Source organism: Nyctibius grandis, chromosome 5 (genome assembly GCF_013368605.1).
Source record: "Nyctibius grandis isolate bNycGra1 chromosome 5, bNycGra1.pri, whole genome shotgun sequence".
In the NCBI taxonomy this organism is placed as follows: Eukaryota; Metazoa; Chordata; class Aves; order Nyctibiiformes; family Nyctibiidae; genus Nyctibius; species Nyctibius grandis.
In genome coordinates, this window is record NC_090662.1 from 70,242,227 (window position 1) to 70,268,775 (window position 26,549).

Sequence of the window (26,549 nt, forward strand, 5' to 3'; positions counted from 1 at the left end):
CAGTCTACTCCAACACACCACTTCTCCAAGAGAAAAGGTGTGCAGAAGGGAAAAGTTATTTGAATAGCCAATATTGCCAGGAGTGGCAAAGGCTGGTCCAGCTCCAGCTCCCTCTGAGGGGGCAGAAGGTACTTGTGTACAACCTGGCAGAGGTCTGAGCTACTGCTGGGCCTGGCAAATACAGAAGGGGGCAAGATAAGGTGGGAGGTTGGTCTCTGAAACCACCAAGGCTCTCCACCCTTAATTAGCTTCACGTATTTGTTCAACCACTCTACATGCAAGCAGACACATACACTTTTCAAAGGCAAGCTAGCAATTTGAAACAAAACCCCATTCCTTTGATTCACTGAATGCTATTTCCTTGAGTCGTCATTTTATTGCAGCATAGCAGCATAATTTTTAACTGAAAATAAAATACAAATCACACCAATTCCAACAGAACCAAAGGAAACGTGAATAACATTTCTACAGGTCACCAGAAAAAAAACCCCACAGACATTAAAGTTTTCTGATAAATTCAACAGATAAGTAATTATAAAATTTTACAATTAAAAAAAATTAAAGCAGAAAAGACTGTGGCAATCCTTTTTATCTAAAGAAACTAGCACAAAAGAAGTATACTTCTACTTAACTGTTTCACAACTGTTACTAGACAGAATTTAAATGTTAAAACTTTTATAAACCAAGAAGTAGGAACAGTTTGCTATGCCTGCTCCTTGGATACCTACGGCTGCTCATTTACCCAGAGAGCTGCAATTTCACTGTCTCTGAAGATTCAGAAGTTTCATAACTACTTTTCATGCAAGGCCCTTATATGTCCAAAGACTCTGAGACTGTAAAAATACAAATTCATCATCATTTCAGGTAAGAAAGACAAGGTCCACATCGCACTGGAGCTCTGGAAGAATAGGCAGGACAGGGGACATCGCAGAAAGCAGAACCTTCTGAGAGCAGCATCCTCCCTTGATGGAATTAGAAGTATAGACAAATTCATCTCATATGCAAACACTATGCACCATGAGCCAAAATCTGAAGTTCTACTAAATGCCATCAGGTCCAGGACAGTTACTGTTCTCTTGGACAGACAGATCAGAAAGAGAACTATCACCATGGACCCAAATCAGCACTGTACTGTTGCCAGACAACAAAGATAGCATCATTACGTGGGGTCAAGAAATAGGACTTCCCATTGTAACACAGGTACAGAAACACTGCGTATTTCTGTGTTATCAGACCATGACAGCATTTACCTTTGCATTCTAAAAACTCATGTGAAACAGCTGACTTACTAATCATGATTTGTAGCATCTCATTTAAAACTGTCATGGCTGCAAGAAAACTAAGGAAAGGTCTGTAAAATCACAGCACAACAAAGGTGACTACAGAACAACTGCTTTCTCTTACAATATATAAGCTAACAGGCATCCAGCAAAACTGAAAGTTACAGTTTCAAAGCAAAACAAATCATATGTCAGCTCTGTAATTGCCAGATTCCAAAACTTTGTGTTGAAAGAGTGAAATAATTTCTTCACCAACACCCACCCCCACCAAGGCTATCACGCTGTGTTCTTATATTCTTCCCCAGGTATCTGCTATTGGTCATCCTCAGGTACAAAACACAGAGGTTTGCTTTTTTGAGGGTACCTTGTTTGATGTGGGATCACTGTTATGCTCTGTTATGCTCTTTTCATGGGAAATATATTGCAACAAGGCTGTTTCCAGTGTTTTCGAGCCATATGTTGTAAGAGAGATATTCAGCTCCAGCTGTTGCTCAACTCATTCAAAATGCAACTACCAGACAATTTCATTTCCACCCGATAGGTTTAGATTCACACTGCCTTTTCTTCTAAGAAAGAAGAATCTGTTTCTGATCAGCTTTCCCAGTTGCAAAACTATATATTTTTACCTTACATTTTCAAAACAAACCACAACTCAGGGAAAGCGTCAAAAATTTTTATCCAGCTATTTTTATTGGAAACGAAAGCACAGAAAAAGTGCATGAACCTACCAACAGAAGATACTTAAGTATTTTCTATGTCCAATTAAGGGAACTGCTGAGGAAAGTGAACTCTCTATCTGGCAGAAGCTGTTGTGCCAGACAATTTCAGAGACTGGTGATGGGGATAGAAAATGATCCCAGAATTTTCTTTCAGCAATGACCAGAAATTCTTCTCTTCAACTGCACCCTTTCTTCTAACCCTTCCCAAAAGTATAATGTTTTAAGGACATTTAAACAGGCTGTCTCAGGTACAGCACAGAGGTTGCTTCCCAGCAACGTGGGGAAGATAATATCCTTATGATGCAATTTATTAGTTTCGCACTAATAGTCAAAGGTCATCTGCAAAAGCACTTTTCAGCCTTTGAAGCTATGTAATTATACACACATAATTAGTGGGCAATTTCGCATTTTGCAAATACGTAAGGTAGTGCAACCCATCCTCTGTGCTCTGTAGAGTGTCTAGAGAAAAATTTTAAGAGCACATCATGAATTTAATTTCAAAAGTATACAGCACTGACATAATGTAGTATAAGCTGCTTTTTAAACATCATTACAATAAGTTAAACTCCACTTCTCGTGAAAATGCACTCTATTTTAATCCAAGCATTCAAATTTCCTGTCAGATTTTTTTCAATTGATTAGAAGAAAAGGGTGGGTTTACGTTACATGGTCGTTCTGCAAGGAATGTAAGTTAAGGTGTAAACTTTCCTATATTTCATGTTGCTTACTTTTTATTTACTTTCTTGCATTATAGATATACAGGGCTACCATGTGTTTGTGCATGGTAACTATCCTATTTTAAATAATTATCATTTTAAAGGGGAATCATCTTACAGAGTCAGAAGACGTATAGCTGTTGTCTAAAGCATCACTGTGTGGTCTGAGATTTTCATATGTGTCACAGAAATGCATTATTTCTCATTTTTTTAGTGTGATTTTTGACAATTAAGATGTTATGTGCAGGTGTAACTGGAAATTATATACGGACAAACACTTCAGTTCCTCATAATAAACCCTATATAACATGCAATACAGGAGCCAAACAGGTGCTGAGGTGAAACAACTGGATGAAACAATATTTGTAATTTTTTAAATTTTTTATTTAAATGAGGTGACCCCTTTTCCCAAATAAGTTAGGGAAGCAGCAGTGCTCTGGGACTTTTTTTTTTTCTAAGAATTACATAAAAGACACCTAAAATACATGGCTATATTTTAATGTCTCCAGAATTGCATACACCAAGGCAGGATAAAGATCCTACAATATCTTTACGTGATCATTACAGAGGATGTTTACACCTCAGCAATCCTTCTTGCTTGCTCCAAATAAAAATGGTCCCAAAATATATATATTTTTATTTCAAACAGAAAACCAAAACACGGAAAAACAAGAATGTATTGCACCTTATTACAGAAAGCACTAATGACAAAGATTACTGTGCTACAAGAGTAGCTAGTGTTATTTATCTCACTTTTTTATTCTATGCAATGAATTCACCAGGTAGCACATGATTTCAGTCTGAAGCCCTAATTCAGCAAGGCATTTAATCATGAGTAATCTCACTGGCTTCAGCGAGATACACGTCCTTTATTTTGAGCAAATGACGCAAGTCCTCTACTGAGTCAGATCCTGATGAAGAGTGGAAGAGCAGATGTTCTCCTACCCACAGTACTTCCTGGGCCTGGAGCACTTAGTTATGAAGGTACCTCCCCTACCTCATCCCTGTGACAGAGTTTCTACAGGCACAGTTTTGGTAGTATATTAACCAGTGAATTGTCTCTTACCATTCTTGCATTCTTTTCTCAAGTTCTGGAAGTAAGAATTTACTGTGGAAGGCATTTATCGATGAAATATTAGAAAAGATTTTGTTAATCACTTCAGCTGGAAATGAACCTCTGTTGGCTTCCTCAAGGAGTCTGGAATAGAATACCTGCAATACAGAAAAAGAGCCCCAAACCTATCAGCCTATTATCTTTAATCAACAGATGAAGACCTATCCACCCCTCCTTCTCCAAATGGGGCAAGATTAATGCTTCAAAAATATGGACAAGTAACGACAAATTCATCTGTTGTCTTTCCCTCACCAGAAGTTAAAAGCTTCTCCTCCCCTTACACCCCACTTTTTTTCTTGTGAGCCAGGAAAGCGCTGCAGGCAGAGCAGACATAAGGAAAGCCAAACTGCAGTAGTGCCATTTTGGATCGACTCCAGGCATCCTGTCTGTTTTAACAGCTAGATTATCTCAGCTTTCCCAGTCTTCCAGTCGTATTTTCCACTCTTGCTTTCTTTTCAATTAGCATGATGTCTGATCACCATTAGCCCAACCACTCTCCTTGTATGCTGTATCTCCTTATCCTTTTCAAAACACAGTAGCTGGCAGACTATAAGCAGTCCCCACATACCATTTAAAGCACAAAAGGATCCCAGTTCTGATTAGACTCTACTGTAGTCTCTTTAAATAAATATATTATTTCCCTGTCAGTGGTCTCTACCTGACTAGATGCAGCTACAAAATGTGTGCAGCTGTTAATGCGTACATCACATAAACCAGTGCTTATGGGGAGCTATGGTCCCACTATCTCCCTCTCCCATGCTTGAACAGACTGCTTCTCTCTAGAAAGGGCTTCAGAAGTTTGGGAAAGAAGAAAAGAATCTGAAGACAGGAACTTTTGGTAATCCCAACTGAGACAGCAAAACCATCTTCAAAGGAAAAAAGCCATACTCTTTCACCCATACTTTAAAGCATGCTCACTTTCATGCGTCTCTGAGAGGACAGTTAGTTCATTTTGACAAACTACTTTGAAGACTGTAAAGGTTATATAACTTTTTTAATCCAGTTTAGAAACATAACAATCCCTTCCCAGTCTTCTGCTTTCCTCTCGGCAGCAGCAGTTGAGCAGCTGTGCTTGAAAGGGATATTTCAGAACTCTGTCCAGTTAGTGTTTGGAAAACAGGCACAGGAATAATGCACTTATGATCAAAACAAGGAAACCAATTGTATATTACCCATCAGAAAAACCTATGAATGACGTAAACATTTTCCTTTTTTATTTTTAAGCTTCTCTAAATCAAAGCTCTTTTTTTGGCGATACTCTGTCTTTTAAAACACAACATATATCCATCCCAGTGTGGGTCTGCTAGGTAACTCCACTTTCATGAGGACAATTATTTAGATCCCCAAGCAGCCTGAACAATTATTGTATCAGTTGAGACTTTTTACTTTTCATCAACTCTTTTTACAAGACTTATGCATTAGACCTGAGAAATTTGAACAGTGATGTCTGAGAAAAATATCATGGAGTAAGGCAATGCAAAACTATAGGTATCCAGGTTAAAATGGATGTAAGTGTTATGTGAGAAAGTAAACAAGACTTAAAAAGGAAAATATTCAAGAACTAGAAACTTTCACATTTAAGAAACATCAGTTTGATTCTACAGAGCACAAGAATTCAACCCCTTCCTTGCAAGAAGAGTAACTTCTGTTCACTTCAATAGGATTTAGTCTAAATGTACAGTGGGAAAATAGGGGATATACAGTTTAGTATAGGCATCTTCCTAGGTGCTTCGGCACTAAAGAAAAATTCTGATCAGGTGGCTCAAATTTGAAAGATTTAGTAATTTTCTAGTGGGTGGGTGATTTCAGTTATTATAAAATTATACCCTTCTCCATTTTACTAGAAGCCAAGAAATGGTTAACCATCCTCTTTTTTGGAAGGGCTACCAGTATACACTACTATTGCTTATAGTAACATCTACACACAGAGAACATATTGTATTAACATCCACAAAATTCTAATACTTTTAAAAATGTGGTGTTCTTAGAAACATAGGCAAAGTTATGTGGCAACAGCAAATGACTGACTGGAAAAGTCAGCAAAATGTGAAAAACATACCACCAACTTATGCATAGCCATTCAAGTGAATTCAAGGCAAGACAATAAAAACAAATTCAAGAAAAACATACCCCATCTAGGAGGTCAAGTCTGCTAACATAGGCTTTTTCTGTTTGCAGAAGTTCACTGGCAATTTTGTGACGTTTCTGTTCGTCTGTCTCCTGGAGGAAAATAAGAAAAGCTGCTAGGATACCGGAGGAAACGTAATTTAATACTAAAAGAAGTTGAAAAGACATATGATTACCTTACAGTCCAAAAAGCAACTGAAATCCAAGTTTCACATTTAGTAATAGACACCCCATTTTGAAAGTTACAAACTTTCCAGCAGTTTAATCAACAAATACAAAAGTCAGCAGAGGATAAAAATCAGTGGAACTAAGAAGCAAAACTCAAAGCCTAAAACATTTAATATTTCCCAGTTTGTACAGGGATCTTTGCCAGAGCACCAACTCCCTACTTAACAACTCAGATCCTGGTAATTGAGTACCAATGACCTTTAAGAGCTGGAAGAACTGATTTGCAGAGTAAGAGGGAACAGATGGGATTAGTCGGTGTTCGCCCCCGCGCCCGTTTCAAAACTTAACTGAACTGCATGTTCTTTGCACCACAGAATAATTGAAAAATACCATACAAAATGTTTTATGATCATCAATACACTCATTGCTGATTAATTGTTGCCTGCAATTAGAGGACTCCTTCGCTAGGTCTTTATGTAAGTCACTTTTATTTCTTAAGGGAAGTTTTCACTTTGAAGTCTTTCATTCCACAAAATATATTTTTGATTCTTCTGCTGAATGGAAATTACAACATTCATTCAAATTTCAATGTTAAACTAAATACATTAGAATATAAAGTTATAAGCTGCTATGAGAAGTTACCTCGAAACAATGAAAGCAAACCCTTCAAAAACATTAAAGCATTAGGGAAATGCCTCATGCTCACAAGTGTCAGATTCAACAAAATTACACTTCCATTACAAGGTTTTTCTTTCAGATTTAGTGCTAGCACTGAAAAGCATTCACATGTAACAACATCCAAGCTTTTCCTAAGTAAATGGCAGTCTTATCATGGCACTTATGGGAAAGTGGTAATTTTCTAGACAAACCATAGAAAGACTTGATAAAAAAATAAAGATGAGAGCTTGAAAGAGTTATTTCTGATTTCAAACCACACACTGCTTTCCACAAGAGTACAATAAACATTTACAACTACATTTGTAAAGATGGCTTGCAGAATACTGAATACTAAAGTACAGTCTTTTCATTTAAAGGACTTCAGTGGCTTTTTTTTCCCCTTTTCAGTATTCAAAAAGTATTCCAAATTTGAACACATTTCACTTCTAATCTGCAGTGTTAACAGTCACACTGCTACATGGCAAGCCTCCTCCCTAAATACAGGCCTTCAATAGTGACTTCAAAGCTGTTCATTAAATCTATTTAAATCAGCATAGCAACCACGGTAACCTATAGAACAGCATTTTAAGTGCTGTCAAGAGACATTGCAGGGAGCTGGAGGATTAGCTATTACAGCTACAGCATGCCGTTTACTGCAGCCATTTACAAGGGATCTCACATGTGGACTTGAGGCACAAAACTATGGAGGCTACTGGTGCCTCGGCAATTTTATTTTATTTTTTTCACTCCCCAGACCCCCACTTTCTCCCTGAAGCACTGCTATAGAACCAATCCACGGTTTTCAGAAGATTACTTGAACTAATTGAGAGGGAAAATCACACATAGACTCAAAAATATCCCACAAAATGAGCAATTCAGAAAAAGCATTTAATCCTTACTCCTGAGCCTCCTCTTACTCTCCCACTATACTCTGACCCCAGCTTTCCCATCCTCTCAGTATCAACCTTACACATCCTCCTAATTCTTGAATCTCAGTCTCCTTTCTACATCAGTCACACTACCTGACTCAAGAATCTTCTATGTGGGGAAAAAAAACCATCACAGATGAGTTATCTTTTAATCACAGTGGCATGTTCTTATTCCAGCATAAGAATACCCACCTACAGGGTTAGATCAGTGCAAGAATAACACAAAACTGTATTGATAGTTTTCTAGCAATAGTCCCCATCTCACCATCTCAATATTTGCCCACATGTTACATGAACTCCCAGCTGTGTTTTCCACAAGGTCACTCCAGCTTCCTTCCTGTTGGAAACAACAGGTCACAGGCTATTTTGCTAGTAGTGGCATCAATCTCCTGCGGAGCGTTTCTTGATGGAAGTGGCAGCCACTTGTCCTGAGCACACAGGGTGAAATGGGAGTAGATGCATGGGTGGAGACATGGGTCCTGGCAGTGCCATGCTACACAACGAGGCACATTTGGTGGAAAGACTCACCATTGCGCAAAGCCAGTGCTGCAGCTGGTGTATACGTCTGTGTGTATATATAAAATATATATATTTATTTCCTGCTTTCAAGGAATTAATTCGCAGCCATCCCAGCTCTGCCGCGGCACACACCACGCTGTGCTGCACCTTTACCCCCAGCTGCCCACCCACCCCTCTCCTTGAAGGAGGCACAAAGGGAGCAGCCAAGCTATGGGCTCAGGGCAAGCAGACCCCAAGAAGGGGCTCAGCTTCTGCAGACCCGAATTTGGCTATTCCGAGTAACAGGAAAAAAACTCTTACAACATAATTTGGAAATAAATCCTGAATGATGTTTGCGACAGTGAGAATGACACGGAGCCATTCATTATTAGAGCTGTTCAACAAAACAGCCTTGAAAAACCTCACAGAGATAACGGAGGAAAAATTCTTAAAAGAAAGAACTTTAAAAACAGTGGAAAACATGAAGTCAGTATTCAACTTCTGAGAACTTCAATGCTTCCCTAAAGAACTACTGTATCAAATCTGTAAAGAAGTACTTTATCAAATCTAATCATTAACAGTTAAAGGGAATTCTAATTCTCTTTTAAGTTACAAGTTAAGCTTTATTTTCATGGGATATAACCATAACTGCACACATCTCTCTTGACAAGTAGGATAATAAGATAACAGAAATGAAAGATAGGGACACATTTTTTTCTGGAAAAGTTTTATATTTCCCTCCTACGATTTCTTTATGCTGTTAGTACATCAGTATTTATATTGGGTTGTTTGCCATTAACAAAAAATACTGAGACAAAAATGTACTATAGGGTATACCTGGACACACTCTATCACTTCAAGCACAACTTCTCAATGACTTCAGGGAACTTTTCAAACTTCTGTGACAATCCATAACACATGGCAACTCAACGTATAAAACCAATCAGGAATGGTTGGTGTGATATATAGAGAACGTTCACGTTAGAGTTATGCGATTTCAACTGCTGATCAAAACATCAGAAGTGTGAGGTAGCATTAGGTTCCTGAGGTCTACTTCAAAACAGAATGAAAAATGCCTAAGTAGCTTTTTTAAACACTTAAGCAATGCAAAAGAATTCACCTCTACCCTTTTCCAAATAAAAGGTGAAAGATGAATAAAACACTACTGTTCATTCTACGGCTGCAGCTGAACTGAATTCGCAGTTCTACCTGTCTTGCAGAAAGTAACCTTTGAAAAATTGTCTGGAGTTTTAGTTACATATCTTTAAACTATAAGCATATAAAATTTGACAAGGTGCCTAACTGCTCCAAATATTATAATTTTTCCTCTTCATGAAATAGTTCATATGCTAAAGCATACGTATAGAAACAAATATATTGCTTAGCAAAGACAAGATATGAAAATAACTTAGGTCAGTTGTTACCATCATCTCTAACGATCTGAAACAGATATTTTTTTGTTTGAATCATTTATAAGCCAAAGTATTTCAAAATCAATAGTCTCAACCAGACCATACTTCCCATTCTATCCAAACATTTTCCAAAGTGCATCAGTCAGGATTGCAAACTTGTATCTCTATATAGGATGATTAAAGTAAATATTTCACCTGGGCTTAGTTATATATTCTTTAGTACGTAGTTGCACATCCTAAGAATCACTTCATTGCTATGGATGCTTAAGAAATTAAAGTGAGCAATTTTTACCGAAATTGTTCTTGAACTCTGAAGTTAAGGTCAGGTATGAAAAATGCTGCTGAGGGTATGAACTCTTTGCATCTGTGTTCATATTTCCTAACATTGTTATTCTATTGTCCTAAACTTGCAAAAATTACACTAATTTAAAGCAGACTTTACCTAAAATTAAATCATAGCCATAACTTATTACGTAAACCAAACAGGAGCCATCTCCCATCAAGAAAACTATACCTACCAAGATGATAGTGATGCTGTATATGATTCACCCTTATTTAGGTGTAGCCCTTGCCCCACGGGCTTTGCAGTAATACATTAAGCAACACAATCAGGGTGAGAGATGTAGATTATGAATAAATACCATTCAATCTATGCTGTGTTTGTTTGTTTGTAATGCTGAGTTTGGTCTAAAGTAACAGAGTGGGGCTTTCTTTTCTAAAATCATTCATGTCATAGCTGCTTCGTGATCCAAAGCTTTCTTCCCTAAGTACTGGGAATATAAATGTAAATTTCCAGAAGAATTTAAGATTTCCTTTAACCTCTTGAGTCCTCAGTTTCTGAAATCAAGGAATGCACTAAATTTTGCAAGACCTGCAATGAAAATCCTGAATGCTACCATCACTTTCTGGCATACTAACTCTGTGCAACAGTCCATTGCACAAACGATGGGTGAGTTTCTTGCACAGCAACCAAAAAAAGCAGTAAAGATGCTGGTATCCCTGAAGAGGTGATTCTTCTCAAGAGGATTTACGCATTTATATTGGGTGCTGAAGATATACAGGTTTGTTGATGATTTACTGTTGCTAAAGACGAACATAAAATTGTAGAACCAGGAAGAAGCTGGTAGAACCTCTCTTTCTGGAGTGTAGCAACTTTCTTGGCAGAAAGTGAACTTTGCAAGGAAGTTTCACCCTATTTAACTCAAAACTTCACCTTACATTTAGAAATGTATGATCTCCATCAGGTTTTGCATCTGAAACACCAGAGCCCCCAACACTGCCGTTAAAAGGAGACATCAAGTAAGGACTTTTAATAAAGATGCGCAATGGATTCTTCTCCATCTGTGACATGCATGCAGTCTATATCCCTATTTCCTATCAGTCTCACAACAAATACTGAAGCATTTGTCTTCTTGTCTTTAGTTAGCTCTAGCAGCAGATTTCTCACAAGATGTTATTCAGGAAGTTAATTGATTGGGATGTTCTTGTACTATTCAGCCTCCGCATTTCAGCAAACCAAATTTTATGACAGAAGGTTCTTCTGCTGCAAGGCAGGAAACTTTCCACTTTAAATTGTTTTTTTTGCTTGTAATATTTGTGGTTTGTGACTTTCAAACTAATGCAGTAAATAAGAGAAATAAAGTGTACTCTGGTCATTTGGGGGAAATGTTTCAGAACACTGCAAAATTTAGTAAGCTTTGTCTAAACTTTTCCAGAACCTGCAAGGATCTGACTTTAGTCAGCTCTACAGTGATGAGGAATAAAATAATAGTTGTAAGAGCAACATTATTTCAAAATAAGCTTTCTTTTCTAAGTCTAAAAAGCAATTTCTGCTCTGGTTTTGCACCATTCCACAATTTAATTCACCCCTTCCAGCAGTGGACTGAGTTTATTTCTGCTGTACATGTATGCATTTACAACGCAATAGCACCACTTTCTTCTCTTCCCTGAATTAGGAAATATGGCAAGCAAGAGACAAAGAAGATACTGTGGATCAGTATCAAAACGTATATCAGATGCATAATTTAAAGTTTGCCTATGACTCACATGCATCTGCTCCTATTGCTTTTACTCAATTGTACCTACACTTGCTTAATTAAAAAGGGCAGAAGAGTGCTGTTAGGCTGTTCAGTGCGACTTCAAGTGGACTGCATCCCAGTTTTAAGATCCTTTACCGACTAAGTGGGTGCTTAGCAAAAATCACAGACTGTCTAAATGCTCTCGCTTCTTCCCAATGCCTGGCTTGGACACAGTAACAGCTTAAAGCTCTACTAGACCTCTCCTTTCCCTCACCACTTTCCCCCTATTCCAGACAGCACGGCAGCAGCTACTTAGACCTCCACAGGGCTGACTTCAATCTACAGGTTGCATTAACCCAAACTAAATCGGTGTTTGATTTTGTAAACCGTGGCCCTTCGATCAATCTGTGGTAGACATGCTTCTTAATCTCACTAGACTAAAGGGGATGTCCTTGTATTGCAAGCAAGCTGGTATCTCAGGAAGTGCTGCTGTGATCCAGTTCAGTTTTACAGATTCCGTTCTCCACTGATACTGACTTAAGAGTCTTCCTCCATGGGTTTGGTTTGTTTCGGTTTTTCACCCTTCAAGCACCAGCAAACTATACATGTAGTAACAGTCACGTTACACCTCACAATTTGACATTTGGTCAATATAGGGCGGATCACACATGTTGGTCACCCAGCACCTCAAAGACAGATTTTGTGAAATTGCTGTCATTAGCATTTGCCCAGTTCCTTCCTGGACTTTACAGCAGGACTGCCTCCCATTTCTGCTTTTTCCTGAAAATGCTGCCAGCACCTTACTGTGTGACTTGGATCCAAGGTTAACATCGTTGCCCACAGAGCATTCAGCACTTTATTGGCACACAGAGGGGAAACAGATATTACTGAACAGGAGATAGGAACATAATGAGAGGTGTGGCAGCTTAAAGGCGCCTTGGACCATGACCAGGCTTATGTTTAGATGGGAATCATAGCGTTCATTCATTACTGGCAAAAACAAAACCCCCAAACAAACAAGAAAACCCACACAATCCAGCACCTTCTTGTCATTACCTAGGATATTTTATCCTATAATACATGAGAATTTGAGACCCACCTTTCCCAAACACAGAATTTACCCACAAGTGTGTACAAACGGGACCCCCAGCTAACCAAACTCAAGGGCTTAGAGAGGTCTGTATTTAACTGATGCATGTGTATTCCTGACAAGCAGTGACGAGCTTCATCAGTGCTCAGCTGTTTGGCTCTGCGGTGAAGAGGAAGGCTGGGAGGGTCCAGCTCAGCCCCCTCTGCCATGGCTCACACAAGGCACGGCTGGAACAGAACTGCTAATAACATTCACTGGCCACCAGTGCTTTAGTACGAGAAGGCAAACTGCATAGTCAAACTTTCAGAAGCAGAAATATGCACAATTTTTCAGCAATTAATTTCCCAAGACGTATTTTCTTCCATCCACTTATTTCCCTTTGTTATTTAAAACCTTCCTTACAAGGAAGCTTAAATTCATCATGATATAAGTTCTCCTTGTTAACAAGGCATGTATTTAGTATATTCTGAACCTTGCGTCTATCTAATAGCTAGCAGACTGCCACTGCCTTTCCAGCTTTGACTTGACAACTACATCCAAGTTAAGGATGACCTCCTGAAAGAAAGTTGTAGCAAGGAGGGTGTCGGTCTCTTCTCCCAAGTAAGAAGCAATAGGACAAGAGGAAACGGCCTCAAGTTGTGCCAGGGGAGGTTTAGATTGGATATTTCACTGAAAGGGTTGTCAAGCATTGGAACAGGGTGCCCAGGGAAGTGGTGGAGTCATCATCCCTGGAGATATTTAAAAGACGTGTAGACGTGGTGTTTAGGGACATGGTTTAGGGATGGACTTGGCAGTGTTAGGTTAGTGGTTGGACTCGATCTTAAAGGTCCTTTCCAACCAAAACGATTCTATGATTCACGTAACAGTTCTGCCTGAAGCCCTGTCACTGCAGTTTACTACATGTGGAATTTTATTTTATGTACACCACTAACATGTGCCCCTTGTAGTCTGGCACAGCTGAAGCATAGTGCTGAACATGTACACATATTTGTTTCACTTTTTTTTAACCCTCAGATACTTAATGGGGAAAGGAGGCTTATTTTTGTAAATAAAAACGTAGACAAAATACACAAAGTAATAATATAGCAAGAATGAAACAATTTTTCTTTTTACCTTTGTTCCTACAGGTTGATCTTGCTTACTGATTTCCTCAGTTGGTTCTTCTTTCACGTTAGTATTAATTTCTAGAGTTTCATTTTCAGATGGGAGCAGTGTATCACTGCTTGGAGTCCTGTAGCAGCTGTTAAGCATCTGTCTTTCACAGGCATTCATACTTTGCAATGATTCTCTGGAAGTACTTTCCCCATTTATCAAGCTGCTGTTGACAGCATTATCTGGAACCAGGGTGGACATAGCGGAGCCATGATCAGGTAATCTCCTGTCCTCATCTTCTGTCTGGTCTTGTGCTACTACTCCGTTGGCTGTGTGTAGCTGTGCAACCTGAGTTTTGTCGATATTACTGTTTCCCTGTTTTTGTAATGGGTGCTGGGAGAGGAGTTTTGGCTGAGGTGATGATGCTGACCCATATCTTCCTTGAGATTTAGAAATGTGGAGGACAGAGGAATCTTTCTTCGAATCACTAGGATTTAACGGGCTAAAAACACCAAACAAAAAAAATATAGATAAGAGAAAAGTTACACATGGTGTTACAGAAAATCCCTGGTGTGGGGAGTAGGAGAGTTGCACCATATAACCAATTCCTCCCAAACCATTTTTTCCTGTGTTAATATTAGGAAGTTCAGGCCATCGAGACCTGAACTGCATTATTCCATCAAAAAAAACCACACAAACATGCATCTCATTGGAAACCCAGAGTGCTGTCCATATTGATTCACCTCTCTTGAATCTTATTTGTAAAACTGAAGGCAGCATGATCAGCTGCAGTAACTGATAAGGAAACTGAGGCACTGATACATGAAGCAACTTGCCCAAAATGTCCCAGAAGATGGCAGAAATGGAAAGAGACTCAGGGCCTCCCAAGTCGCAGTCCAATGGTTAAACTAACAAGCAGCCTGTTCCCTAATTGCCCTTTAATTATATAAAATGCATGAAAAACATCCAAGAACATTTAGCAACCCTTTCCTTAGTTCAGCATATTGCAGGAGGAGCATTACATTTTTAGCCCATTTCTTCCCCCAGTTTCCTTATTTAGCAGTGTCTTTTCATCATGCTGCATCTTTTCTGAAGGTTTTTTCCTCCATATTTTATCTCCACTTTAAACATGTTATCCCTTGCTCAAAACTTTCACCATCTCTTTCTCTTTTATTTTTGAGATTTTGGATTTTAGGCTAATATAAAAGGTAGCCTACTCTGTAGAAGTGCTTAGCCTCATTATAGTTTAAAAAAATAAAAATCATTGGAACCAAAATAAAACCTATATATTTTTGTCTGAAGTACATTTAACAAGCCATATTCAACTTGCAAAACGATACCATGACTGTCCTCTAACATATTGTTCCTAGTATGGACCATCAATCTTCTGGAAAGATGAAGACTGCTTATAAACTGTGTGTTTACTCCTTATTTATAGGACAGTTTACACAAATATTGTAAACATATTCTGCACTTCCGTACACAGAGCTCAAAAAATATCTTACACTAGCTTCATCTTCTCCCATCATATAACAAAAAATTTAAATCAGTTTTCCTCTAGTCGTATAAAGATTATGCCTTTTTTTAAAAAATAAGCTTAACTCCAAGATACAGTTAATTCACATTTTTCAATTGCATGCACACAGCAAAAAGGTTTAATTAACTTTTTGCCATGCCTACATGTTTGTGGGCTGTACAGACTAATGAAAATATGTTATCATAATTGACAATCACAGTTTGCAGTTCATGAATATGCTACCTAGTCATTTGAACACCAATAATTACAAGTGAAGTTCACCTTCACGAAAGACACGTTTTGTGAGCCGAGCTCATTTGAAAAACTGAAATTGCTTCCATGGCCACACAGGATATTCCAGAACTCGCCATGCTAATTATGAAAGTTTCTCACAAGCAGAGATCATAGAATTGAGGAGAACTTAATCTCTGGACAGATATTATTCGTTGCACTTAATGAATTATGTTGGCCAAAAAGTAACTCAGCTTCCTCTAGTCCCCAAAACAGAATGTCCCAATTTTTTAAAAGTCTACAAATAAGAAAGTTTTCATTGCTCTCTTTCTAGCTTTCTTTAATTGCATAATATTGAAAAAGTTTCTGTACAAACCAGCAGGCACGTTTAGGAGGAAGAAATGTAGGGCTCATTGGTGCAGTGCACAATGAACCCGAGAAGTTTCCTTTTACAAAGGATAAAATTGTTTTTCTAAGGATACTACACTGCTAAAAGTCTTGGATGATGCTTTGGAGGAAGACTGGGAAGCAAAGTGATAACAGGACTGGAGACCTGAGCTAGAAGAATTCACAGGACCTCCCATGCTGCAGTGATTTCTTTTTCCCATCTTTTGGCAGCTGTCATGACAGCAGTGCAATTAAATTTCTGCCTAATGACGGAAGTTCTGCAGATGAAGCTCTGAAATGATTTACTATTCACTAGACAAACGTACTTTTGCAATGCTTAGCTGCTTCTGTATAAAGGATTGAATTCCCCCATCTTAAGGCGGAATTATTTCTGTGAAAGTCTTAATACTCTGGCTCCTCAGAAGGACACGCTCTGTTGTACATCGTGCATTCATTTCGTTCCCATAGGGGCCATTCCTTCAGAACATCAGTATCCCGGGAAACACAAGAAAGCCACATCCAAAACTTGCAAAGCTCAACTGTCACTGGACTGTTTCTTGAAACTGCTCCTCTGTCATGGGCTTTCTGGAAGGTTGCTCTCTTTATACAGAGGCAGATATATTTGGAACTTCTGTTTCAGAGTTATAACGCTTGTCACGTACATCTAATTAAAGACACAGAAGTAACCACTGTTTTGTGAAAGCAGAGTTCACTGTGGTTTGTGTGTCTCAAAGTTCCAAATGTTTCCTGTAAAAGGCAGCACCAAAACTCAAAAACATCAAAGTACTCCACCAAAATCACCAAGTACTACAAAGCAAACAGTTTAGTGAATGTATGCCATATCAATACAAATAACTCATTTCACCCTCTTCACGTGAATAATCTGAAGAGGTTAAGTCAGTACAAAAGGAAAATCAGGATTTCAAGTTTTTCTATTTGCTTATAATAATAAATATTTTTTTCTGCAAGAACAAAAGAATTTAAGATTAGCACCAATGTTTCATTCTAAAATCAGCACTTATTTCAAATTGATGACGTTTTCCAGGATGTTTTAAAAATGCTACAACTTTGTGTTGTTTTTTCGGGATTTTTTTGAAGAAAAATTAAGACTGCACCTTATAAAAAAGCACACATTCTACAGGCCAAATACACAATTGGCTTGCACCACTTCAAAACACATGCAGTTTTGCCATGAACCCTCTGGCAGGGATCAGTTTGAGCACTATGGTGGTACCAACATTCTTCCTCACAGGTTCAAGTTCCAACAATCCACACACAACAGAATTACAAACCAATTCCAATTCTATTACATACCTGCCTCCCTCAAAACGATTGATGAGATCCGACACTTTACTGGACTTTTCCTTCGCAACACTAGGAACAGGGGTGGGTGTCTCTTCCTCCATTCTTGGTTTCTGATTTGATAAAGCTTTATGCCTAGGGGTTTGGTAAGTAACAAGTGACACTTCTGTAGATGAATTGGCTTTGGAGCACTGGCAAAACAACAACAACAAAACAATCAGTTGCTCATGAACTGTTTTTTTGAACTGCCCGAACATATATGAGGTTTTTGCAAAAGAACTTACTACAGTAATGAAGAAGAGATGCTCTTGGCTTTACTCAACCTTAAAGTTGCTTTATGAATACAGAAACTTCATGTAGTTTTTTTATGCACTGTCTGGTATCAGGAATCTTGCTATATTTCTTGGATACAAGCCAAACCACATGCCACTTTAATAATTTAGAAAATTAGGGGGTTTTCTTGTTTGGTTGTTTTTTATAGTGTACTGTAGTAAACACATATGTGGCCTCCATAAATGCAGGTTTTATTGTAAAAAAGAATTAAGCATATTCAAAGTATCTAGCTGTGCTGTGGAGCTCAAGAGAGATTTAAATTGCTGCTCTGAAACTCTGGTGTTCTCATTCTTTACCTTCTCCCTCATGACCTCAATAATAATAGTCAGTGGAAAAGGTATTTGCCTCCAGCTTTGAGCTTCCTCTACTCACTGAACCTTTGCCTATCTATACTGCTGAAAACCTGGCCCCCTGAAAATATTTTTTATTCTTCTTGCTTTTTGCCCATCCCTACCATGAGTCCTTCTAATTAGATTGTTAATGATCAGCCACTGTTTAATACAGCAGTGACTAGAACACAAAAGACAAGGTGACACGTAAAGCAACTAAAGTCACAAGCACTGGGGACCTTTAAATTAACTTTTATCCCTTTAAGCAACTATGCAGCATTTGTGGGCAGCAAAAGCACTTCACAGACAGGGCCCCAACGTGTCCCATTATCAGAGCAATGCACCTCCGGCTCCATCAAAAGGAGAGACTTAATGGAAAGGTCTTTAATTCCCAAGAACACAACTCTTAATTCCCACACACACTCCCAAAGCATATTGTGGGGGGGAAGTGAAAGCATTTGATATGAAATTGAAGAATAAAGACTATATGAGGGGGAATGGTTTTAAACTGAAAGAGGGTAGATTTAGATTAGATATTAGGAAGAAATTCTTTACTGTGAGGGTGGTGAGACACTGGAACAGGTTGCCCAGAGAAGTTGTGGCTGCCCCCTCCCTAGCAGTGTTTAAGGCCACGTTGGATGAGGCTTTGAGCAACCTGGTCTAAGTGGAAGGTGTCCCTGGCTGTGGCAGGGAGGTTAGAACTAGATGATCTTTAAGGTCCCTTCCAACCCAAACCATTCTATGATTCTATGATTCTGTATCTGGCCTTTAGTAAAAAAGCAGGCATAAACTGGCAGGAGCAATGCACTGCCAGCAGAAACGGCAGCCCCAGGGGATTGGCTGCTGCCCCACAGGCACCACGCTCCGGTGTGCCACAGGCACTGGCCCTCCAGTAACTGCACAGACCTGCCAGGGAACAAACATGAAGGAAAGGAGGACAGGAATTGGCATTAGGAATCCCGTGCAACTCTCATGGTAGAAAAATAAGCACCAGTACAGGATACACAATAGATGGATGTGAAAAAGCTATGTTTCTCACATTGCTGACCCAAAATAGCTTACTGACTTACCCTGGAAAACCTGCACACCACAGGAATTAGCTTAAATCCCATCAACTGACATTTGAACGTGTTGTTGAAAAAATTCTTGCAAAATATACTATCACAGACTATGATAAACTTTGAGGAAAACTTGATTAAGGGTGACTTTCTGTCTCTACCTTACATTAAATTTATAGGAGGTAATATTTATCCGTGCTTCCAATAACCTAACTGCACTTAAGTGGGATTGTAGTGATCGCTGAAGTCTGAAAAGTACCATGAGGGACTCTATGAAGAAATGAATGTACCACAAAAAGGTTTAGACTTCAACCATATCAACTACAAATGCTGATAAATGAAATAATCAGAAGGAGAAGGAAGAGAATTACCATAGATCAGATTCTTTTACTGTGTATATGTGTGTATCTTTGGTCCTTTCAAGCTTTATTTTATATTTATTCATACAAGCAAAAAAGCAAGTTTGGAGAAGGATGCAGTGCAGAAAGGATGACTTAAAATACTGCAACTTTCAAATAGTTAGAATGAAATCCTGAAACAAGGAGAATACTAAATTGTGTAACTGCTTGAGCACGTGTGATAACTGAAGCCCCTCCTGAGAAGCCGCATACATTTGCTCAGCCGCAGCTGCAGTGCAGTGGAGCAGCTTTCCCTCTCTTCCCTCTTCTCAGGGAGTTTGGACAAGGTCTGGCAGAATTAGGCCAACGAGCATCAGATAATTGTCCAAGTGCCGAATAGCTTGCTGCGCTGACAAAGGCAATGGGACAGCTGAAAAAGGCGAGGCAAGCGGGCTGGGAAAAAGCAGGACACATAATTGAGCGTGGGCCCTGCCATTCCCTCAGGGAGGAGACTGAAGGAAAAGGGGACACTAGGTGGGTTTACTGACCAGCACCACGCTAGTTTGTAGAACAGTTCTTGTTCTTGCAATGGATTTTTTATAACCCGTGGTCCTGTGAATACTCTTATTTAATGGACTTGTACATCTCTTTGGTTCTTTTATACATCTCATAAAATGTTAATGTCCTCACAAGGATATATTAAAACTACCAAACTTGAGGGAATTAATGTCTACTGATAAATCAGAAGGAATTAGTTGGAAGCTATTTTTATACTGGATCCACTAGGACAAAAATCAAATTCTAGAACACTCTGTGGAGGTGTCATACAGTTTTGCAGCTATTACTATGAAGAAAAATAACGAAAAACCCCAGCACAGCAGCATGTCAGTACTGCAAACACAAGGAATCTCTGGTCAAACTGGCTAATCCCAATATACTGAAAATCCCTGTAACGTCTTCAGAGGAGAACCAAAAATCAGCCAGCCACACAAACTCACTAATGCCAGATATTTCTTCTTTACTCCCTATTACCATCTAACAGACAGCATTTCCCCTAATCATCTGCTGCTGTAGCTACTCTAAGTTTTAGAAACAGAGCAATGGGAAAAGGACAGTCACAAGATCAATGAAAAGAAAAGAATCAGTAGTGTAAAAAAACCCCACAAACCCTCCTGTAAGGTCAGCCTTGTTAAGAGGGATTACGGAAAACAAATTCCATTAATTCTCCCTTCAATGTACTTCTGAAGTGTTTTCTATTAATCAGATTATTTTTCAATGTGCACAGAGCACGGATCTTAAAGAAAAAAAAAAAATGAGAAAAGACTGGCCCATTGTAATACCCTGCATAATACAGAGCTCTGTTCAAGTCTATAAATACTCTTGTCTCTATACTGTAGAATTTTGAGCTCATTAGGAGACATGAACTGCATATTCTGCCCAACCTCAGTATGCTCAGGTAGCTGCTGCTGTATAACACTAGCTGAAACACCCAATCAATATTGAAGCTGCAGTGCCTAGTTGTGCATTCAACTTTGTACTTGTACATAAGGAAATGGGAGGTAATGCTACAAATGGCTCAAACAGGTGCAACCACCTTTGCTGACTCCAAAGCGTGTTAGCAAAGGTCATTTATCTCTTCTCTTGGAAAGTATAATGCGTCCAGTCTCCCTCTATGCATTTAACTCCTGCTGGTTAAAAATGCTGCTACATTTTTATTAAATGAAAACACACAGTTAGAAGTTCCTGTGGTAAGCAACTACAGCTCTCCTGGCTGAGTCATCCTTCATCACGTCCTTGCATGCTCCATCACCTTCAGGAAGATGAAATGAGCACAGCTGGACAGATACAAAAGATTTACACTCACAAGAACAGCATAAAATAACTAGTAATCTAGACTCAACAGGAGAGAAAAAGTCATCTCCTCTTTAGGATGTACATTTCCACAGTTTTATATCACATCAGAACAAGTATCTTCCAATAACATATTAAGAAAGAAGACCAATAATAATAAGGTGTGCTTTGTTCTCTCATTTGTCTTCTCCCTGGAGATAATGTTTGGGACTTAGCAGTTTTGTTGATAAAAGAGACATTGCTACAGGTTTCTTAAAGCACCACTGAGACTGGAGAAGTCTAGCTAGAAACAGCTCTCAATTTTACTTCAGTTCACCTTCAGTTGTAGAAGTTTCATTTGCCGGAGAAGTACAGACTACCTCCCAGAACTTTAAGAGGTCTTTCAGCTTTTCTGGGCCCAGGCCACTGAATACCTTCAAAACCACAAACTATACTATAATCAACTGAGAAAGGAGGACAGGATTGGTGCTACACAGTGTATAGTCAGCTAAAACTGACTGCTGAAGTCTACGTGTTGAATGCTTTGTGTCCATACCATTTCACAGGAGCACAAACCAGGCCATCTTCTGGAGTGGAAAATCATCTCCAACCCAAACAAAAATGCCTCTTCAGCCTCAGCAGGAGATTTCACAAGTACTCCCAAGCACTCATTAGAAAAATTTAAATGAGCAACTGATGCACAGTCTTGAGCTGACAAGACACTTCACTGCTTTGAAGAAGTGTTGACATTTCAACATATTTTCGCATCCTACAATAATACTGCCTGTTACAGAAAACAGTTTCAATGCCCAGTATTTAGTAATTGGGCATCATATAAAACTCATGCAAGAGGTTCAAAGAGCAGGAAATAGCAGAAACTAGAAAAAAAATGGTCAATTTGTACATGTCACTCTACATGCATTCTGCTATCGTTAGGTTCAGATCGCCGCCCAAATATTTGTAGGTTAGGGCAAATTTCGATTTATCTAACAATTTGCTTCATCACCGGTGCATCATATTTGCCTTGGAACTCAGTAGCGTATTCTTCTATCTCCACTGACTACCTCCAGTCTGGATTAGTCCACTTTATCAGGGAATGCACTGCAGTGATGCAAAGGCAGAGCACTGTGTTTCACAGCTGGTACAGACTGTGACTGCTTTTCTCTGCAGTCCTGATTTCTTTGCTCGACTCCCTCATTGGCCTTCAGTCAGTCTCAGGCTTTGTTCCAAATTTGCAAAGACTTTCATGATCAGACTGTACTCAACACAGAAATCTGACATATGAATTTCTAAATTGTTGATAGAAGTAATTATTGGAGAACAAAAATTGCTCTTATACTGTCAGTGTATCAGACAGCTAGTTTGTTTTCTCCTTGAAATAAAAATGAAAAGAAAGAATTTTGTATTGGATTCTGTGCAAAAATTTATTCACTTGATCTAGTTACCCTGAGTGATCTGTTTCCAAATATTTAAACTACTTCTCAGAGACCAAGAACAGACAAAATAAGTTCAGAGTCCAGCGTTCATTTCAAGTGCAAGATTTTGGACATTTTCCCTCTATATTAAAGCTCTATTTCCTCCATTAAAGCTAAATTTTACTAAAAATAGCTGTACCCCACTTATAACGCAATGTCAAAGTCATCTTTATATCTCTCATTTTACTTGTATACATTTTTGTAGGTTAGATGAAGGTAATTTTGCAGTTAGTTCATCAACAACCAAATACACTGGCATTACAATTCAGGTCTGTCACCTTGTTTCCTTTCACTATGAAAGGACACTTAGTATTTGCATGACTAGAACAACAATTTGGAAAAACACTTCCTGCTACTATAAACCAAAAATGTTTCTGTACCTGTACATGAAAAGCTGTTCCCCCCAAAAAAATTAGCAACCACATTTAAAGCAATAAACCAGAGCAATTTAGTTTGCCTGGATCATTTGGACTCCCAAATCCTTATCTCATTCACTCTATTTTGTTTTGCTTCAATTAAATAAAAAGGACAAAAAGATATACTATATAACTTTGATATGATGCACGTATTTAATAGAAACAAATGGAGAAAGACATAGGCCCATGAACAAAGCAGGCACAAAATACTATTTACAACAGTATTATTGAATACAATCTACACAGCTGCATTTCTTAGAGTACAACACTATTGCTGGCTATGCCACATTTTGGAGCAAGCAATTTTGACAAACACCAAAGTCATAGCTAGGAAAGAGAAACAACAGCTGCGTAACTACTTGAATGAATTGGGTCCAGTAATAGCCAACTCCTGATTTATCTAACAGCTTAAATTTATAATAAGTGAGCTGGCTTTGTTTTTGAAAGGCTTCTTTTTATTGATTGCCCATTTCTCTTTATCCATTAACAAATTTCTAAAATATTTTTCTTAGGAAGGACATGTGTTCTCTTGTTAATTTAGCTTCAGAGAACATGTTTCAAAGACCTAGGAACTGGTGCAGAAAGACCACTCAGATAAGTAATGTTTACATATGACTGATAAAAACATCTCAGTTTAGTGAACAATACTGGCAAAAGTTCTATAAAAACAAACAATATAAAAAATACAGCTTTATTTTGCTCTCATTCTCCCTAAGTAAAAAAAAAACTTTCTTGACAGCCCAATAAATTTCTTCCCCCCTTAACTCTAAAATGGACTCAGGGCTGATGAAAAATTTTTCAAGACTCATTTTCCCATTAATTGATACACAGATTGTTAAATCCACTACATGATGACTCTATGTGATTCTGGTTTCTATACATAACTTAAATGTGATCTAGTTTTCTGTAAGTAATTCTAGTTTCTGTCATATCAGCACTGTGTCTCAAAATCCAATTCACTGAGCAGGATCATGATATCAGTCTTCTAATCTCACTCTTTCTTTTAATTTTTGAGATGAATGAAGTTCCTATCGTATGTCACTCTTAAAAGACATCAGTCCAGATTCGCTTTGAATACAAGATTTCCAGAACACACTGACTCTTTGTTGTGATCAACTTCAGCAGAATCATCAATATTACTGAGAAGACCACATAAAAAGATGGTTTGAGGTTTAGACATATAAAGTCAAAATGTAGGCTAGAAACCTATTTAGCTTCTAATAGTAAAGATACTATTTAGGTACGGGAAGAAAGGAAATCTGCTTCCACTCTGCAGACATTATTGGTCAGGTTTTACTGCACAAACATGAAGTTCTCATCTCCTTCCACATACTCCTGCAGGAGGGCTTCTCTTGAGCTCAGCTAGAACCTCAAAGGTTATGAATATTTTCCCCACCAACCCCACCTCAAAGCCAGCCTGCCAAACCCTCCGTCTAATTCAAAACCAGTACCACAAACTCCCAGCCCAAATACAGTAATCCTTTTGAAAAATAAGCCCTGACAACAGTTTGACACAAACAAGGGGCTTACATGTGTTTCCTCACCTGTACCTATGAGCCACTTTTTGGGCAGAGAATGAATTTAACACTTGCTGCCTGGCAGTAAGTGCACAACAAATCACTAGACACTTGAGAGAAAAGCACATAGGTGTATCTACACTTTTTAACATATTAGGAAGTCCAACTGTCCCCCTGAGAACCTTCTTCAGCAAAATATTATCAGCAACTACAGATTCATAAAGCATTTACAGAACATTTGTATTTCAGTAACAATCTTTTACCCCACTATCTTCTTTCTGAGAAATACAGTTCTTTCAAGGTGCTCTATTTCTCTTAAAAGTCTGAGATGACGAACAACATTCTTAACCAAAATATTTGAGACTACTTACCTTGTGGCTTTGGATTTGAAGCTGAACGTGGGGACTGTTTGACTGGCACACTTCCATTTATTCCCTGAGCCGCTTCATTGTGTACATTCTGCTCAACTAGCCTGGTTGTGGCACTTGCTGGACAAGATCTACACAATATTAAGGACTTTGGACAGATGCTGCTGCCTGAAAAAGAAATAGGTACAAAACCCCAAGAGTTTTTAACAGGATTAAATATATAAGGTAGAATGATTATAAACACATTTATTTAGTGCTAACAATTCTCTATAAAGAAAAAGAGAATATTTCTCTTCTCTTTGAAGAGTGTCTCATCCTAAAAACATGCTTTGTCTTTCACTGGAAGTTATTATGTTGCTCAGACTTTGAAGAGCTGGATATAAAAAACATCTCCACCATGACTAGACTAGGCTCTCCTATAGAAAGATTACAATCTCTAACAGACTTTTTCCTATCTGAATTGTCAATGGTTTTCTTCAACAGAAGAACAATAGAAAAAACAGCATTTTTGTTCAGCCATTCTATTTCTGTATTCAAAGTGTTCACAAAATGCTATACATTCAAAAAGTTTCTTTTATTATGGAATGTAGCATCCAAAAATTAGATAAATGTATTGCAACTTTTTTGTAGGAAATGGCTCCTATTGTAAGTATTTTAAAAAAAAGAGCAAAGCACAAACCAGCTGACATTGCTATTACATTTCTTCCTATCAGAACGGAATTTATACTGATTAAGAGGATCAATATGCTGCTATTTGTAAGAAAGCTGGAAGAAAACATAAAGCAAAACATATCCAAACAATGGAAACTGTAATAAAAGCACTTATTAGAATATGCTCACAGAAGCCTGCACTGTGGGCTTTTGTGTTGGGGTGTGGAAGTTCTGTAAACACAATGAAAAACTATGAAAGACCTTGAGATCTCACTTAGGTCAATATTAATTCAATTCTGAATCCAAAAAATCCACAACTTTTCTGTGGGGAGGACCAAGGGAAAGGAAGAAAACCCATTTATCATTTATTCCAGTGTTTTCATAATTATTTTAATTTTTAACAAAATTATTAGGGTAGAGCTTGAACACTTAAATTTATTATTTGCCATCATTTTACCTTTGCTTGCTTGTACTAGTAGAAGTGCAAACATGAGTAGGGGTTGGTTTGCATGCTTCCAAAAAAGCAAATCCAAAACTCGCTCAACCATTTCATAAAGTGATCCTCTGATGTCTTTTGAACTACAACTGGTCTGCAGGGTCCACTCTGATCTAATCCATCTTCCTGTCCCACACCATCATATCAAGCCATTCCAAGCCTGCTCTTAGACCAGCAGCAGAAAGAGATACCATAGCTATTGCTCAACACTGTTTAAAGACTTTTCAACGTTTCATGGATTCCAACAATATTTTCAAGTATTTATGTTTTATTTCTTAAAAGCATTTTTTTCCCCTTTTAAATACTGAAGTAGCCCTACATCAAGAAACTTCCTCTACAAACATGAAGCCTTGCAGAGGTCCACGCCGAGATCGACAACCCACCCTACCAAAGAGCCAGTTCTTGGATCACAACGCACGCAGGACACCCACGGCTGCAACAGGGCATCCTCCCCTCTTCCATTTCATTCAAATAGCAAGGGA

General features: G+C 38.4%; 1 protein-coding gene across 2 annotated transcripts in view; it reads right to left on the bottom strand.

Moving 5' to 3' along the window:
* Positions 1 to 17,439, bottom strand: part of FGD4 (FYVE, RhoGEF and PH domain containing 4) — a 37,173-nt gene extending 19,734 nt beyond the window's left edge. Inside the window, exons 1-4 of one of the 2 annotated variants that reach the window (XM_068401048.1) lie at positions 17,269 to 17,439; positions 13,842 to 14,322; positions 5,960 to 6,049; positions 3,782 to 3,927 (exon numbers count right to left, since the gene is read on the bottom strand). In XM_068401048.1, coding sequence (XP_068257149.1) covers positions 3,782 to 3,927; positions 5,960 to 6,049; positions 13,842 to 14,322; positions 17,269 to 17,360 — 809 coding nt within the window. In that variant the 5' untranslated portion in view covers positions 17,361 to 17,439. Of the gene's footprint in view, positions 1 to 3,781; positions 3,928 to 5,959; positions 6,050 to 13,841; positions 14,323 to 17,268 lie in introns of those variants that run through there. The other variant, XM_068401049.1, reaches the window with a different exon arrangement.
* Between the last annotated feature and the right edge of the window lie 9,110 nt (positions 17,440 to 26,549).